Source organism: Dryas octopetala, chromosome 7 (genome assembly GCF_963921425.1).
Source record: "Dryas octopetala chromosome 7, drDryOcto1.1, whole genome shotgun sequence".
Taxonomy (NCBI): domain Eukaryota; kingdom Viridiplantae; phylum Streptophyta; class Magnoliopsida; order Rosales; family Rosaceae; genus Dryas; species Dryas octopetala.
The window spans coordinates 10,245,537-10,263,171 of record NC_141372.1 but is presented as its reverse complement, the minus strand read 5'-3'; the positions used below and the strand labels follow the sequence as shown (position 1 = coordinate 10,263,171).

Genomic DNA, 17,635 nt, shown 5'->3' with positions numbered 1-17,635 from the left:
CTAACATTTCTGTGGGATAAATGTCATTTTGTTCCTCAGACTGTTATACTAGTATCATTTTCTCCATAGACTTCTAATTTAAAAAATTAAAGTACTTTAACTTTTTCAATTTTGTCAATTTACTCGGTAAATTAATACAAGTGATGGGCACGTGACTACCATTTTGTCCTCAATAAAGATTATTCATGATGAGAATTTGACTTTGTGTAAACGGAACTTTAGATGGAAAGCGAACAAATTCACAAATTTACCTCAATTAACAAAATTAAAAAGTCAAATACTTAATTTTCTAAATTGAAAAACTAGGGAGTATATTAATACAAGTGCAATAATCTGCATAACAAAATAACATTTACTCTATTTTTGGTTACGGAGAATATAAAAATGACGGAAACATTGAGATCCCCTAGAGAAAAGAGGCATCGCTGTGAAGTCCTAATCAATTGCTTGCATTTAATCTTTGTTTAGCCAAATCTTAAAACAACAGAAATTAAAATTTGTAGGCAATATAAATTCAATACACTTCTGCATTTTCATTCATATGTTCAATACTTCGATGCACCAATAAACAAATGGAACACTCCACTAATTAACTAGAGGCACGCTTTATAAATCGATACTCCTTGCAGTTCACTGCCCTTAAAACATAATCTTTACAAACTATAAATCACCCTTGAAATAACCTTAAGAACGAAATTTGTCTTCTTAATTGTCATCAGGGAAAAACAGGATTTTATTCATGGAGCGAAACAATTACAACACAAACAGTTAATGTGCTAATCACAAACCTAACAACCAAATAAATGCAATTATATTTTCTATGAATTCATCCGAATAAATAAACATTTCTTCCAACCATAAGAAGAGGTCCAATCAAATGCATCTATCTTGATTTGGGATTTGTTTCTTAACCAGGCAAAAGAACCATGACTAAACAATTTCTTCAAAAGTAAAAAAATTAAAAAAAAAGACATTTTTGATCATTTTTCACCACATCAAGCACCAGATTGGTTCCTCTACGAGTGTGAATTTACCAAAAACAGTGAAACTATCACATAAGAAGTTGAAGTCAATTTCGCAACACAATGCCTTCTCTTTTACTTTTCTTTCTTCTTTTTTTTCCCCAAGAATATTTTCATATATTAATGAAAATTCCAACACTAATGATGCATCCTTTCACCTCCCCACCCCCCAAGTAAAAATAAATGAAAGAAAAAGTGTGTTTTGTTTAATTGGTGAGCATAAATCACCAGAATCAAAGCACCATGTTAGACTAGTGGTATATTTAAGCAAAGTCATATCAGTCTTTTTTCATTGTAGTTACAAACCCAGGGTTGTATCCATGATCTGACAGCATTTTATACCGAAACAACTACCTGCATTAATATAACAGGTATCAAGCGAGTGAAATAATAATACAAGAAACAAATAGACAAAAGACAATTGTACTTGAAAAGTGAGCCTAATGAAACAATCTGAGCGAAACAAAAGGGGAAAACTTACAGAGAATAGTCAGTTTCAAAAAGAAAAATATTTCCGGTCAGTACTACTTCATAGACATAAAATAATGTTTTCAGATGCTTAACTCAAGAGCTTCGCACTTGGTGACAGCAAAGAAATTTAAAATCAATCTTTTTCAAATGGGGCCCATGCACTTCAACATAAATAAGTGTCTCACAAAGTCTGCATAGAAATTTGAGGGGCGATATAATCAGAGTTCTTACCTCATCATCAAACAACTCAAAAGGCATTTCTAGTTTAAGTCTTACTAGCAAAGGTTGTATCCCGTATAACTATTTTTACCACTATTTCTAAGATAGAGGAAATTACAGATTTAATCCAGTTATTTTATACTTAGTTCAATTTTGGTCCACAATTATTTTTAAGTTATGTTTTGGTCCACTAATTGTTCCACTTGTTCAATAAAGGTCCAGATTTGTTTTCTCAAATTTGGCATGTCTTTTACCCTATCAAATCTAACCCAAATTCAGCAAACATATACTTGTTTTAAAGCTATGCATTTCTTCTTTACAACCATATAAAGATCATTCAAATTGGAGTTCTAAAACTCAAGATAATTGACCCCAAAGTAGGGTACCCGAAACTGCCAATTTTTCAAACTTCACCCAATCTCAATTCTCTTCTGGTGTGTTTGGATGGAGAAAAAAAACTTGGAATTTAAACAAAACTCAGCATTTAAGAAATTACATGCTCTAATTTCCTTGTTTGGGTCCATAAATATAGAATTTTGTAAATTCTATGTGGAAAAAAACTTGGGATTTGAAGGCTGTAAATTCCAAGTTTAAATTCCACCTAAATTGGTGTCATTTTCAAAATTCCAATTTTTATAAAAAAATAAAAAAAAAGTCGTGTCTACCCATTACCTTGCCAATTAATTACAATACCACCACCACTACCACCACCACCATCGTCACCACCACCACTACCGCCACCTCCGCCGCCACCATCACCACCACAACCACCGACACCACCTTCGCCGCCACCACCACCTCTGCCACTACTACGACCGCCACCTCCGCCACCGTCGCCACCACCACCACCGACACCGCCACCACCACTACATCTGCCGGCTGCCACCACCACCAACACCACCTCCGCCGCTACCACCACAGCCGCCACTATTGCCACCACTGTCGCCGCCACCGTCACCACCACTGACACTGACACTGCCACCGCCACCACCACTACCACCACCGACACTGACACCACCGCCGCCGCCGCCTCCATCACCAATGCCATCACCACCACCATCGCTGTTGCCGTCGCCACCACCATCACCATCACCGCCAATGTCGCCGTTGCCACCACCTCCAATACCCCAATTTTTGCCACCACCATTTCTCCCACCGCCCGTGGGCCATCACCCCTACTACCATCGTCAACTTACCACAAACATCATTTTTATTGTTGCCACTATCACCATCACTCTTTAATAAAACTATTATAAATTTCGTATTTAAATTCCATTTATCCAAACAAGAGAATTTACAAATTCTAGAATTTTAAATCACGTCATTTTTAATTCCGTCATTTGTGAATTCCTTAGTAGTTTCAAATTACTTCATCCAAACGCACCATTAGATTTTAATACTCCAAATTTGTTGGGTTTATTTCATATTTAGTACTTAAACTTTGACTTTTTTCTTAATGTGGTACCTAAACTTTTATTTGTCCCAATTGAGTACCTAAACTTTTATTTTGTGTCTAATAGGTACCAAAATGAATTTTTGTTAAAATTGTCAATAAAAATTAGGGACAATATAGTCAAAGTATATTTTAATTATTTTCTTTATATGTTTAAAATTATTTTTAAAAAAACACACAACAAACAAAAAAAATTAAAAATTAAAATTAAAATATAAATTTTTTGAAGTGACTATATTGCTCCTAACTTTTGTTGATAATTTTAACAGAAATTCATTTTGGTACCTATTAGACACAAAATAAAAGTTTAGGTACTCAATTTGGACAAATAAAAGTTTAGGTACCACATTAAGACAATGGTCAAAGTTCAGGTACTAAATATGAAAAAAACCCAAATTTGTTTTTATGACTAAGAAATGATGAAATATAACTTATTCTTCAATTATAATTAAAGAAAACATAACCCAAAGGATTTAAAGTCACAAATCTAGATCTTTACTGAACAAATAAAATAATTAGTGGACCAAAACAAAACTTAAAAAAAATCGTAGACCAAAATTGAACTAGGTATAAAATAAGTGGACCAAATCTGTAATTTCCTCTTCTAAGATATTACCCCCAAAAAGATCTACCATGTCTTCTTAAAAGGAGGTAATAAATGCATCACCAGACCTGTTTTCTTGGAATAGTGTACTACATTTTACTTCCAAACACTTAGCAGGCCCAGAGCTTAAAATCAGCAAACTAATCTTACAGCCTGTATCTTTAAACGTATTGGACAACACCTTTAGCTTCTTTAAAAAAGAAAAAAAGGTACCGTCTCTGTCAACCTAACCAAGAAGCCAACATAACAAAGTTGTCTTAGGTCAGAATCAGATGCAGATTAAAGATGCAGCAGATTTGAGGCTAATCAGGCTGTCAGTTTGCCGAACAAGAAAAAAGAGAATTTAAAAATTAAACATAAAATCGTGATTTTGTATGAAAACTAACCACACAGGTCACTTGTTGTGATAGTCGTGCCAAGCACAATCAATAGTTAAATAAATATCTGCAGAGATTAAAGTAACTGAATTGATAATATTAATCAACTAGAACTTACCTTTGAACTAAGCTGGAGTGGATGCGCATTTACCAACCTCAAAGATGAGTGGACGAGCCAAATAATCAGAATAAAAGAAGCATGTAGGATGTGACAATTCCTAGTTCTTACTTGTTAGTAACATGATGAATTCTTCTATATATGCCATTCAAGCAAGATTCTAGCCTGAAGCCCTACTTAGTTGCAGAGATGCAGAGGCAGTTGCTGCCTCTGCTATTAATGAGACTGGTTGACGAGCCTGTAGACAAGCACCTATCTCAAAGGGATGCAACTCAGAGCCATCAAAAAGAAGATTAACACCAGGAAGGACTACTTCTCTGCTGTCAGCTTCTTCTTGCTCAACTTTTGTAGTGCTCACTGAAGGGGCTTCTTCAACAGGCCTTGTGGCAGCCTCGTAAACAGGAGCTAAAGCATATGATCTGAATACCAGTAAATACAAAGGTGTTAGAGCAAATTATCTGAATACAAGTTCAAAGAAGCTAGATCAGAGCATATGACCTGAATACCAGTAAATACAAAGGAGTTAGAGCATATGATCTGAATACTATTAATAAACAACTAGCTCATTCATTATTCCTCATCCATGATCCATAGAACACTTCTCCCAATCAGAAATTGATGTGTTAAGACACTTTAGAGTGCGTCACTCTTCTCCACCCATGTCCCACACTCATTCCAATAAGTATTACAAAAATACATGCATAATTATAATATTTAATTCTTTAAAGACTTATAAGTAGGAAGGATATGTTGAAAGAAACACACAAACTTAAAAAAGCATTATCCAAGGAAACTTAGGATATTCAAATAGAAAATAATACTAAATAAGAGTTTCATATTCAAGGAGTATGGAAACAATATTCATATCTGACGAGAAAACAATATGTGCATACAACTATCTCATACTAAATAATGCATTATCCAAGGAGTTACTGTATTCATATCCGATATTCATAATAATATAAAACTGAATCTGATTGTAATACTAAATAAATACATGTGATGGAAGAGAAATCAGATGCAAAAGTAAAAGAGGAACAGCTTGAGACAGACCTTAGAATGCTTCCATCAAAGCTCAAAACTTCAGTACGGGAACGAAGCCGGTTAGCAAGTTTTAGTCTCTGATGCTCACTCAAGGCTCCTGAAATGGGAGAAGATGGGTCGACAAGTGGATTCCACCTTCCACTAGCATAATTCATGAGATTTCGTGAGGAGTCCTTTGATTGCTCTTTCTGGTAAAGAATTTTTGCAGCAGGACCTGTTGCTTGGTACTCGGCACAAACATCACGCAACCTTTTCCGCAAGCCTTGCATTGCATCATGATGCTCAGTAAGTAAATCTTTTTGAAGTAATTGTGATGAAACCACCCTTTTACATATATTATTGCATAATTTTGGACTAAATAGTGGCATCCCAAATTCCACACTCAATGGAACCCATTCATACTTCTCCTCATCAGGTGCAAAGTAGTCTGAATCTCTTTCTTTAAAAAGTTTCAATAAGCGAATATAGCCAACTGTCCACAACTCTACCTTGTTTGCCAAAGAAGTTAACAAAGAATTCAATTTTGAACTTTCCTCCTCACAGAGTTCCAATTCCTTCCCTATACAACCAATTGAGCCATCAGAGTTCTTTAGGGGCAATGGAATATCCATAGTAATGATTCTTCCAGATTCATCAAGGTCATACCTACTGAGGGGTTGCACTAGTACAGCAGAGTATTTCAGAAGTGAATTTAAACAGTGTAAGAGTATACTTCCCTTTACTAGATTTCCTTCAAACTTGCCTCCCAACCCTCCAATTGTAGAACCATCCCAAGACCATAAAAGGGCTTTCTCACAACCAGCCAGTGGTGCAGGAAGCAAGCGTAAACATTGTCCTTTCATCAGAACAACCGATAGAGGTCCACTAGCCACAGTAGAGTACAATACTATTTTCATCCAAGGTGTCATGGATGAATAAGAGGGAGGACCAAAATTAATAGGACCTGATGGTCCAGGAAGTATTGATGACTGTGGAAGAGGAACAATAGACACAACAATATCATAGTCACGACGAAACAACCGATCTAAAGTTGCTGGTGAAAGAGACGCCAAGCTTTCACAGCGAAGGATATCCACTCGAAATTTTTTTTTCTTCTGCAACACTTCTCTTCCAGCATCTGACCCGTCAGCAGGCATCAGTTTCTCATTATTCTGGAGATTCAAGTCTGATTTAGAGATTTCAGTTAAGCTAGTGCTATCTTCTGATGAAGTACCAATTATTATTTCATCACTTCTACTATCATTAACAGGTTCAGCCAAAAGAGAACCTTCCTGGGGAATCCCTGATTTCACAGAACCATCATCGAACCCAACGTCATGCATAGTATTGTGTCCGGATTTGTTAGTCAAAGTGACATCAGCTATGAGTGTAGCCTCGTCAATGTTTGAAGCTAATCCATCCATCTTATTGCAAACTTCATCAGTTTTTACATTAGTTGCAACTCCTCCTGATTGAAGGCATTCCAAAACACAACGGAGGCTAAATGCATGATTTGCAAATTCCTGCAGTTCTCCTTCAAATTTTGTTCCCTCTAGCGTACTCAGATCCTTGCACAGATCTGCAATGCTAGCATGACCCAACTTTCCGGCTTCATATAGCGTCACAGCATGAGATTTCAAGCCTAAAAGAAAATGAGTAGTTTCAAAAAACCTATAAGATTTAAACCTGAAAGAACATGTAAAAGAATGGCATATGAATAATGTCTGATGCAAAGCACGAACACAACTTTTTGTACATAAAAGACAACATTAAATATAGAAATGCTGCAATTTCTCTTTTAAGTAAATAAAAATAAAAATATATAAATGATTAAATACACTATCAATGCAACTTCTGTTTTTACATAACTTCATAGTGCTTAAAAAGATTGGCATATATGAACATTGATGCAGGAGCCAAGTCCAAAGTATGATTAATAATCCCATCCATATACCAAGCACCACATGATTAACCTTTTGTACTTTTTGTGTAATTAATGCAATTTAGAATGCCTTTTAAGTCTATTATTGTGAAGTCTTATATTCATTGTCTTTGAGCCTCTCTATGTCACATGATCAATGTCTTAGCTGTTATGAATTATGTCTTTTAACATCCCTAAGTTTATTACTTTGCATCGTTCAATAATTCATGTACCCGTAGCTAATATAGAAAGGGCTACCTTGTAAGCTTTGAAAGTAAACAGGGAAAGAAATTAGTAAACAGGGAAAGACATTAAAGTTCTTGTGAATTTCATTCGCGTGCGAATCGTGAGTTGACTTGGAGTTGGTCCAAGACACCTTCAGTGTGAAGCCAGAATTTTTCTAGTCTCTCTCATGGAGTGATTTCAAAAATAGAAAATTTTTGGCATGATGCTAAAGTCTGAAGTGAGTCCAGATCTCTCTGCTAATCCTTTCCCTTACTCTTTGCCCTACATCAAACTTATAACACACAGAAAAGTTATGTTCTATTTTATACGTATCAGGTCCACAATTTCCTTTGATGCACATCATCAGCAATTCTAAAGCAATGCCCTGTATGAATTTCATCTGGTTAACTCCTTCCTGTTATCAAGTTTGGTTCGTTTGGAAGAGATGCTTATTGCTACTAGACAGAACTAGCCTTCAATCATAAAATACATATATAATGCGCTTAAATATTAGGGGGAAAAGGACCACATATCATGCACTTTCCGCATTTTCCTGGCAACAGTATGTCAGATTTTTTCAGCTGGATTTTTAACCACACAAGGATGGACAAGACCAAGTCAAAACTTAGCCAATCTCTATCTCTCTTTTTTTAGCGTGACTCAAAAATAATGACCATGTCTAATTCTCATCCCTAGATCATGGTCATTAAGTTGACTGGAGTCTGGAGATAACCACTTCGCATGGAAGCAGTAAGCTCCTTTAATTTTCAAACAGAAAATGAAATCTGGTATCCTTCTCTTGAGAAATGGGACACAACTAACATATACAATGATACCACAACCAACCCAAAGCTGAAATCAGTAATGGCACCATCTTTCATTGCATTTAAGATGCCAGGAATATTTGGGCTGCCGCCCAGGTCTGGCAAATTTGAAGAAATATTAGGCTGCTTAAAGTATTAAGCTAAAGCAGATATAATTGACATGAATGTGGGAGACATTTCATAGCATTTTGTATGCCAACTTGCTTCCAGATTACAAAGAATTGCTGAATTGCATGTATACGAGGGCTACTGCATCTAATAGTGCTGTTATCTGTCTTAAGGGAAGCTTTACAGCTCTACATTTGCTCATTCAAGCACAACTTCAAGTACATGTATCCTTATCTATTTTTACCCCCTATTAGACTCTGGTTTTACCCCCTATCAGCTTGTGGATTAGAAGTTGATATTCAATGTTATTAAGAAGAATCAATAAGAATAAGAAACAAACCTGGTGAAACAGACCCCATCATAAGATAGGATGTTATGTTAGCATCAACCACAAATGCAACACGATCATGCAAAGAACCTGGCCCAAAGTTTTCTGTCCCTGAAACATCTCCTTGTAGACTAGCATCACCATCAGCAAACATATTTACACTATGACGGGAAATATCTTCATCACTGAGACTGGTTCTAGGAGATCCAGTTAAACCTGTATCTCGAAGAACAGATGCTGGATCAAATACTTTTACTGCCCATCCCAATCGACATGCAAACGAAGCAGCAGCCTGCAGCTGTGCAAGGTCAGCCTGTAATGTTGCTGCCAGTTCAGCGACAGTTGCATTCTCGCTTGAAACAACAAAAACTGCATATAGTAACCTGAACAAAAGAATTTAGAGTATTATGATCTTGGTTTCACTGCCAGTAAGAAAAAAATTAAATGAAAACTAAGGAAACTTTGTAATAAAATACTGGCTTACTCCTCTATAGGATCTTCATAAGATTGCTCCCTGTTGGAAACAAATCCTTCGAGCCTGGAAACTGAACCACAATATTTATTAATAATTCATTGCAACAATCCACTACGATATAGAAGTTTTACTCCTTAATCCAATATATAACATATCATATTAACAGACAATTAAAAAGAAGCACAGAGAAATAAATTAGTCCTGATGGGCTTAGGCCTGCAGCAAGGAAAGCCTAGAAAAGTATTGTATCCACAAATACAGAGTATTATTATAGAAAAGAGAAGATAAAATCCACACTGGAAAGAAGTTCAAAAGCTCCAGATAAGTCTGAGCTAGGCTAATTGATCACTAGCACTTTTCTTTTATTGCTAGCACTTAGGTTGAAAAAAACAAATGTTGTCTTCGGAAACCAAAGACTTTTTTTATCAGCCAGGGGAAACCAAAGACTAAAGATTATAAATTTCATAGTGTCTTCTTTTCAATAATTAATTTAACTTTTTATCAAAAAAGAAGGTGCTACCCAAGTACACAGGATGGATCCCATGATATCAAAGAATACTTTAGGTGCAAAAACAGTCTTATGCAAGTGTGTTAGGGATTCAGAAACTCATTAAATCTAGCCTGGAACTTTGTTTAAGCTTATTGAAGGTCTTCTGGTAACCACCTTGGAACTTTGTTTGAGCTTATTAAATCCAGACTGGAATTTTGCTTAAACTCATTCAGTAAGCACTTAATCTGGGACATGATCCAAAATCTTATTTTACTAAAAGGTAAGTCTAATATAGTTTATAAGCCTTTATGTGTGACCTTACGCTTGGTTTGAATTATGTGTTCTAAATGTATTACAAAAAGAAGAGGTCTTAAGTTGCAGCCAGAAAGAATAAAAGAAAAGGCTCTTAAATTTAAAAAATACTCCTCTATAATCGAATTTTTTTTATTTTGATTAACATAAAGATGAGTATCTTGGCTTTGAGCCTTTGATGCATGATTCCCAAAAATTTCCTCTCTAAAATATTTTCATTATCATCCTATCCATAAATCGCCCAAAACCTTTGTCTTTTGTTTACTTATTTAAACTTCAAAAGGATCATTCTCTTACATCCTTCAAAACCCTAAAACCTAAATGCCGATAACATTGCCACCCATTGAACTCTTTAGATTTCAACTTTAAAGCCATACTCTGCTGCAGTCCAAAAAAATTCCAATAACCAAATTTCTTCCATTCAACCCTTTCCTATGATACCCTTGTCCATTTAGACAACAATCACTTTACAAAGCCTCAATCTTCTTCATCATCCCAAAGTCCCAATACCTAAAAGCTTGACTTCTTTCTCCAACCCTACCAGATAGACAATGGCAGACAGTTTACAAGTCATCACAATCTTGAATAAGCCTCTTTTTGAGAAAATTTCGCCCAAGCTCAAGTGCTTGGTTCATCGAACAACCACTACTGAATCATATGGCTCCTACTAGAAGTCTAGAATTGTCTTTAACCTAGAAACAATAACTGTCTAAAAGCTACTATTTTCAAACATCTGGAAATAATTGCATGCAGGCTGATGACAAGCACTCAGATGTAGTCCCCAGATTTGTGCATTCCTTGCTAAATTCTTCAATGAAAAGTGAAAACCATATTCCTCAAAGAGGCCAGGTAACAACTACTTTAAGAATGATTACAATATAAGAAAGACTTCTCTCTGGATTACAAAAACTAGTTCTCAGAAGGGGATATATACCTCATATACCACCAAACATAAATCAATAATCACTATGGGTGCCCCACTTAAATTGTATTGTTCTTTTACATAAAGAACCCATATATTAGAAGTTCAGTTTTCTCACTTCTTTGTGGGGCTGGTTGGGGATGGGGCATGGGTAATGATTCATGCTTCCATTAAAATAATAGATGTAAGTGTGAGGAAACTGAACTCAAGGCTTTGGCTCAGGTGGTGAGGAGTTGGGGGGGGGAGATTAGAGTTGGTAAAAAGTTTGATTTTCACCAAACACTTGAAAAGATAAGGTAAAAAGGAAGTATGGGAGTCATACGGGAGGCGCAGATAAGTTGGGATATTCATGACTCTTGCATTTCTCTGTTATGTGAGAATTTTAGATTTTTTGGAGGAAAGAAAAGGGGTATGGTTCTGGGGAGATATGCTATGATGGCAATCTTTTGGGTTATTTGGATGGAAAGAAATAAAAGAGTCTTTGAGGATGCCAATGAGGAGGAGTTGAATCAGCTGTGGGAAAGGGTTCGTTTTTTGGCGTCTTTATGGGCTTCTGTTTCTTCAGAGTTTAAGGAGTTATATTTTTCTGTAATATTTTCAGATTGGAGAGCATCAGTGTTATAAGGGCGAGGGGTTCTTGGCTAAGGGGTTGTTATTTGGTAGTTAATGTAATTTCTAAGGGTTTATAGTTTCTGTATTGCTCTTTCTGTTTTTTGGTGGATCTCTTTTGTCCACTGTTTTGTACTCTTTCATTTGTTTAATGAAAGTTTCAGTTTCTCATAAAAATAAAATAAAAAAAATATGATGAAACTTCATACAGGGACAACCATTAGTTTATAGAATTGCATAGTCATCAACAAAATGAAGAAGTAAATGCCAATGCAGGAATTAATAAAGAGTTTATCAATGAAAATAGACCATCAGTGCATGTTTCAGAAGGCAGAAGCATTTAAATATGTGACTTCTAATTCAATGAGACAGTTAACAAAGATAAAATCAGAAAGGCTAGATTGTGCATGTAACCTGTTGATCCACCACTCACCTTTAAAACGATCATCAGGATAAACAGGGACATCAAAGTATATTAATCCTCGTTGGTGAAGACCCTTGACAACATCAGGATCAAACAGGATAAATGAATTTGCTTCCTCTTTGCATACTTTATCTATTGTTGCCATTTCTTCCTCCGAGAGTTTCTACAAAGGCAGGGAATTGCTTTAAGTTCAGCCAAAAGGAAATAACTAATTTTTTGGCTTTTCACTGAATTTTCCAAAAGATCTTAAAATTTTAATGGATAACTATAAAGAGTTTAGAGCGATTTGGTTCTCAGTTCTCACCTTAAATTCTTCCAGTGTAAAATTAACAAGACAAATTCCCCACCATGGTTCAATTGCAAAATCCACAGGTTGTGTAGGTAAAAGTTCTTTTGCAATTGACTTGTTCAGCTTCCACATAATTTTCTGGATAGCTCAAATAAAGTAAACAACAGGTAAGACAATACAAAGTTCCATTTTAAATAGTAACTATGTATAATGCTTAGCCACGACCTTAAAGCACTCTTCAATGTAAATGATTTTCATTGTCATCAACAATCTATACAGAAGAATCCAAGAACAGTCTATCTAGCATAAATAAGAATTTAATTACAAGGCAAATGGCAGTCTACACACAGCTCGTTACGCAAAGTCAAATGACCTTCATTGAGAACTCTACAAATTCAACTAATTTATAAATTACAAGAGATTAAAAAAAAAAGGGGATGCAAACAATTTATACATGTTAAACAAAATTATCATTTGATGCTCAGAGGTGTTTTTTTTTTTTTAACTTCCTTTTTTCTCTCAGCAAATTCTCTAAGAGCTCACCAACAGTTCTTCAACAAAATCCTTATTTTGGAATTTGGAGTCTCAAATTATAGTAACAGAACCCATAACACTATTTTATTGAAAGATGCAAGTGCTTAAAAATTAAATTAAATCTATTTCCATAAATATTCAAAATTTGTCTCATTTTAAAGATCTCAACAAGATCTTTCTAATGATATATTTTCTATGCCAATTATATTCACAAATTTAAAATTATAAAATATTAACTTAGTTTAAAATTTAAAAATGATATGATGGGAAGCAAATTTGTTTTAGTTAATAAAAGAAGGGTAAAATGGGAATAAAAAATATAATTGTCGGTTCTTTTCCCCAGGATGTTGTGAAGTAGAGAACAGTTGGACTGAAAAATAAATTTTTAAGATCAGTTGTAGTTGGTCTAAAACATGCCAAAGAATTCTTAATATTTGACAAAGTATGAAACCTTGTCCAGGTCGTGTTAGACATACATGATACCTTCCACGTGTGTTTGGGTAGCCATGCAATATCCACATACCAAGTATACATGCACAAATATGTCCCCATTAAGAGACAAGCAAATTTAATTAATACCTTAGATCTGCACTTGTTCATTATATCAATAAATTCGTTTCTCCCTATCCCTGTAAGCCGCAAGGCATCTGCAGCGCTAAAATTGGGGATGCTATCATAAGGTTGCTCTGCAAATAATATGGCATGCATGAGAATGAGAATAAACTGTTAAAAGTATAAAGTGAGCCTCTCAATGTATAATTCATTTACAGAAAACAAAATCTTAACACAATTGTTCAACTTGACTAAGCACAGCAGCTACCTGAATCTCTTTTCTTCTTTTTCTTTTTCTGAATTTGACACCATTGAAGAGCATATTCTCTGTTAAATCTTGGACTTCTAATAAGAAAGTTTTAAATGTTTCCACATGACTTTTACCCACATAATTTTGTTTTTTCAAAGATTGGTAAACTATAATTGTCTTTATTTGATCTTTACTGCCTTTCAACACATCCATATCTTAACAAACTCATGTCTAACTATAATTGTTTTGCGGAAATGTCCTTCCCTAATTGCCCATTCGTTACTACCATAGAGCATATTTATTCTTATGATAGTACATGCAGTCTGGCTCCTAAGAGGGACAAGTGAGGGACAACACATTCAATGGTTGGATTGAACACGATTGTAAAATCCATAATTCACTAAAGTAAATCCAACCCTTAAATGTGTTGTGCCTCACTTGTCCCTCATATTAAACCCCTCATAGGAGCCAGATTGTAGTACTATCACAGTCCTATTACACTTTTATTTGCAAAGGCGAATATCACACTCCCAATGCTTCACAATTGGTGCACCATACTTTGCCTTGATCATTCCCTTGATCATTCCCCCTAATTATTTTACCACCATTATTCGTACTACATTCTTGAGATTCCCTTGCATTCCAGTAAAACCAACTGTAATATGCAAGGATTTTCTTAGTCTTCATTAGTTGTTTTCATTGACTTTATCTTATGACTTTGGGAAACCCTAGCTGAAACCAAAGCTGCATGAACAATATAGCAAATCCATCTCTTCAACTAATTAATTACAGATTTTTCGCATAACCTTGGTAAATAGTCTCTCTCATTCCACATAGTGAAATATCTTTCCTATATTGGATCAGTAAATCAAATTGTACTAATCACAATTTTTCTTTGCACATTAATCACGATTTTCCCATCCTATCATAATCTGGTAAGACATTAGTCAGGGGGAAAAGAACTTATTGCCAAATTTTGCGTAGTAGTTCTTGTTAAAATTCGAAATGAGCTTGAGATCTTGAAATCCAATCATATCTCTTCCAACTCTACCCATTCTCTTCCAGCCAAGGATCCATCCACATTGGGAATTGATGATCTTATAACATACCTTCTAAGTGATGGATCATCCAAGATGGTGAACAACAAAGTTTAATTTTGAAAAAACGCCACCATTATGGGACTATACACGTAGTAGAAAATCACACCAATCTATTGAGGTACAGACATATGATATGATGCAAGTGAATATTTTTGACACGAAATAAATCCAAATTTTATGATGCCTGGCCCATTTAATCCAGTCCATAAGATGTTCTTTTCGGGAGCTTAACTGGTATGAGAGGATTAATATTGGAGCCCCAAGGACAAATGATCAATCTTCATTTCAACTATAGTAATCTAAGGAGCATCATTCTTTAACAAACCAGCAACCTTAACCATGAACTATGGCTCACTCTATCACCATCATAAATCCATAATAGGCTTCACTTTTCAGTTCATAATACAACCACCATTTTAAAGCATTTTGTATACCATCCATCCCCAACTAATTTAACCCAAAACATTATGTAACATATTTTCTTCTTAAACTTATGGAAGTCCAAAATGACAAAGATGGTCAATTTCAAGTTTCGTAAGCCACAAATCCTCACTGATCACAATTTCAACTTTGGGGCTAGTACATTACATTGAGCTCTCATGACTACTCTTAGTTTTTTTACTTTTTTTTCATTCTGATTCATTTCACAAAACATTATTAGTTATAGGAACTAGATCAATGAAACATAATAAGATTCCTATAATAATAAGTTAGTGGCAAAGGAAGTATTAAAGAGATGATTTTGCATCAAATTTTTCGTCATATCATCCTCTTCCACCTGTTTTACCATTTATATTTCCTGGCTAATAAAGTAACACCATCCCTTCCATATAAGAACAGAATTTATATTTCCTAACAAATCACAGTAAGAACAGAAACATAGGAGCAAATTTCAGAAGATTCACAAAGGATTTGTTAAAAGAAGGTAAACTATTACCATTTTTCATAACTTCAAAAATCATATCACAGTAATATCTGAAAGGCGATACCCTCATTACACGGCAAACATACTCCGCAAGGTGATAGGGAAATAGCTGCAAGTAATAGAATCAACATGTAAACTTCAGAAACCTACAATTTAAGTAAAAGATGACATAATACGGTATGTAAGACTGTAAGTCAAAAAAATGTTGAATTGCTTAGATAGTAGAATTCATTTCATACGAGAATGAAAAGACAAAGCTATGAAGCAATGTCATTCTAGTTGTTCAACAAAACCAATCTTACAAATTCATGGTATTATATCCCAACTACAGTTCTGGCAGTAAAATCATATCATATGCACACAAAAAGTAAAAAGACAGTAGGAATACTTATATAGGAACTTCAAAACTAAAGTTTATCAAGTTGGCCTCCAAAAACCTGAAGTTCTAAATATCACGGTTCTATCCTTATCAGGAAGAACTGGGGTTTCCCCTAGCATGTAAGCTATCAATGCAATACAAGTCAGACTAATTCAACAAAAAGACTAATGAACTTCCCATGTAAGAGACGCACCGCTAAATTCCTTCGCAAGTACCGCATCATGTCTTCATAATATTCACTTTCTTTGCACACTTTTCGAGCAAAAGAAGTGTTCCATGGGAGTCTTTTCTTTATGCAATGCTCAATTACCCTGCACAGAGTCACCAAATTTAAGCCAATGTCAAAAACGATAAACCCCCATTAGTCTAAACTTTTTTTTTTTATAAGACATTAGTCTAAACTTTATAATGAAGCATGAATTTAATTCCTTCCATTTCCAGTAGATAAATTAAACCATGAACCCGAATATCATTTAATTCTCGGTCTGAAATAGCATTAGCTACTCTAACCTTCTGTGCCATTCTTCTCTGGAAGATAATGTGGCTTGAAGCCGTTTCGGGAGACTCTCCCACGGACATTCTTCTTTGATTGCTTTTAGTAACAATTGTTCCTCGACCGTACCTGGAGCGTGCTGCATTTCCACTCAATTTCCTAATCAAGTGAAAAATTCAAATCATCAAACAGACTCATTCTAAAGACTTTGATGAATGAATGCCCTTCCATACGAAGCAATAAACCCCAAAAATATCAAATAAATAATTATTAACAGATCCAGAACAAATAAATTTAGTATCTTTTTTACAATTACGTTGCTTTTAGAAATTTTATAATATCATGCTGTTGAAATCATTAATCGCAACAAGAAGTAGAACAATTCACGTATCACATTTGGTAGCTGCGGATCAGAGAATAGTAATCAGTAATGGCAGTGATGGAATGAACTGAAAGACGAAGATTAGAGCTACCTGATGAAGACGACTATGGTGGATTGGTAAAACTAGGGCTTCAATTTGCTGCCTTCAGCTGAGAAGATCTGAGGAATTGAAATGTCCAATTTTCTGAAATCTCAATTGCTGCTATTATGGCAGACGTGACCTGTTTTCGTTACTGTGGTCGTTAGATCCGTTTGGGCTCCCCGATCCGGAACAGTTGACCCGTATTTCACTGAAAGTTGGGTTGAAGACTTGAAGCCTATGGCCTGATGCGGGTCGGGGCAATATTCGGATGAGTGGGGCAATATTCTAATTTAATAAATGAGGGAGAGGAATGTGTAGTGTAGTGAGAGGAAAATAGGTAATAGCAACACTCAAAAAGAAAAAAAAAAATTCATTCTTATATATTTTAGTTGTCTGAAGTTCAAACGTGATTTTCCTACTCTAAATAAACATGCAAAGTGAAAATATATAAATATTGGGCCAAAAAACAATGTGAAAATATAAATATTTCTTGCATGAGGTTGGATATAATATGTCTAAAATAAACTAAAATGCCATAGAATTCAATATTGGATATAATATGATTCTATGCCATTAGCTATTGAGATGGGTTTGTCATATCTTCGATTATTCACTAATTATTTCAATTAAAGTTATGTCACATCTATTGTTATTAGACAGGATTTTATGATATGGAGAACTTTTGGGGTACAATTTATTAACTTATGTAGACTTTTTTTAAGTT

The 17,635-nt window shown here is 35.0% G+C and overlaps 1 protein-coding gene across 3 annotated transcripts; it reads right to left on the bottom strand.

Annotated features, from left to right (window-relative positions):
* Positions 1 to 511: 511 nt before the first annotated feature.
* On the bottom strand, positions 512 to 17,059 carry LOC147279541 (FAM91 carboxy-terminus protein). 3 transcript variants are annotated; one of them, XM_086251805.1, is made up of 12 exons: positions 16,921 to 17,059; positions 16,465 to 16,606; positions 16,148 to 16,265; positions 15,588 to 15,684; positions 13,328 to 13,434; positions 12,230 to 12,352; positions 11,935 to 12,088; positions 9,178 to 9,238; positions 8,706 to 9,076; positions 5,318 to 6,929; positions 4,265 to 4,683; positions 512 to 1,376 (listed from the first exon to the last, which is right to left on the bottom strand). In XM_086251805.1, the coding sequence occupies exons 2-11, from the start codon at positions 16,590 to 16,592 to the stop codon at positions 4,425 to 4,427; spliced, it is 3,030 nt and encodes a 1,009-aa protein (XP_086107931.1). In that variant the 5' UTR covers positions 16,593 to 16,606; positions 16,921 to 17,059; the 3' UTR covers positions 512 to 1,376; positions 4,265 to 4,424. The 3 variants fall into 3 exon arrangements, with proteins under 3 accessions (XP_086107931.1, XP_086107933.1, XP_086107932.1); XM_086251806.1 differs by lacking the exon at positions 512 to 1,376 and adding an exon at positions 1,438 to 1,683; XM_086251807.1 differs by lacking the exons at positions 15,588 to 15,684; positions 16,148 to 16,265; positions 16,465 to 16,606; positions 16,921 to 17,059 and having other exon boundaries at positions 12,230 to 12,360.
* Positions 17,060 to 17,635: the final 576 nt, after the last annotated feature.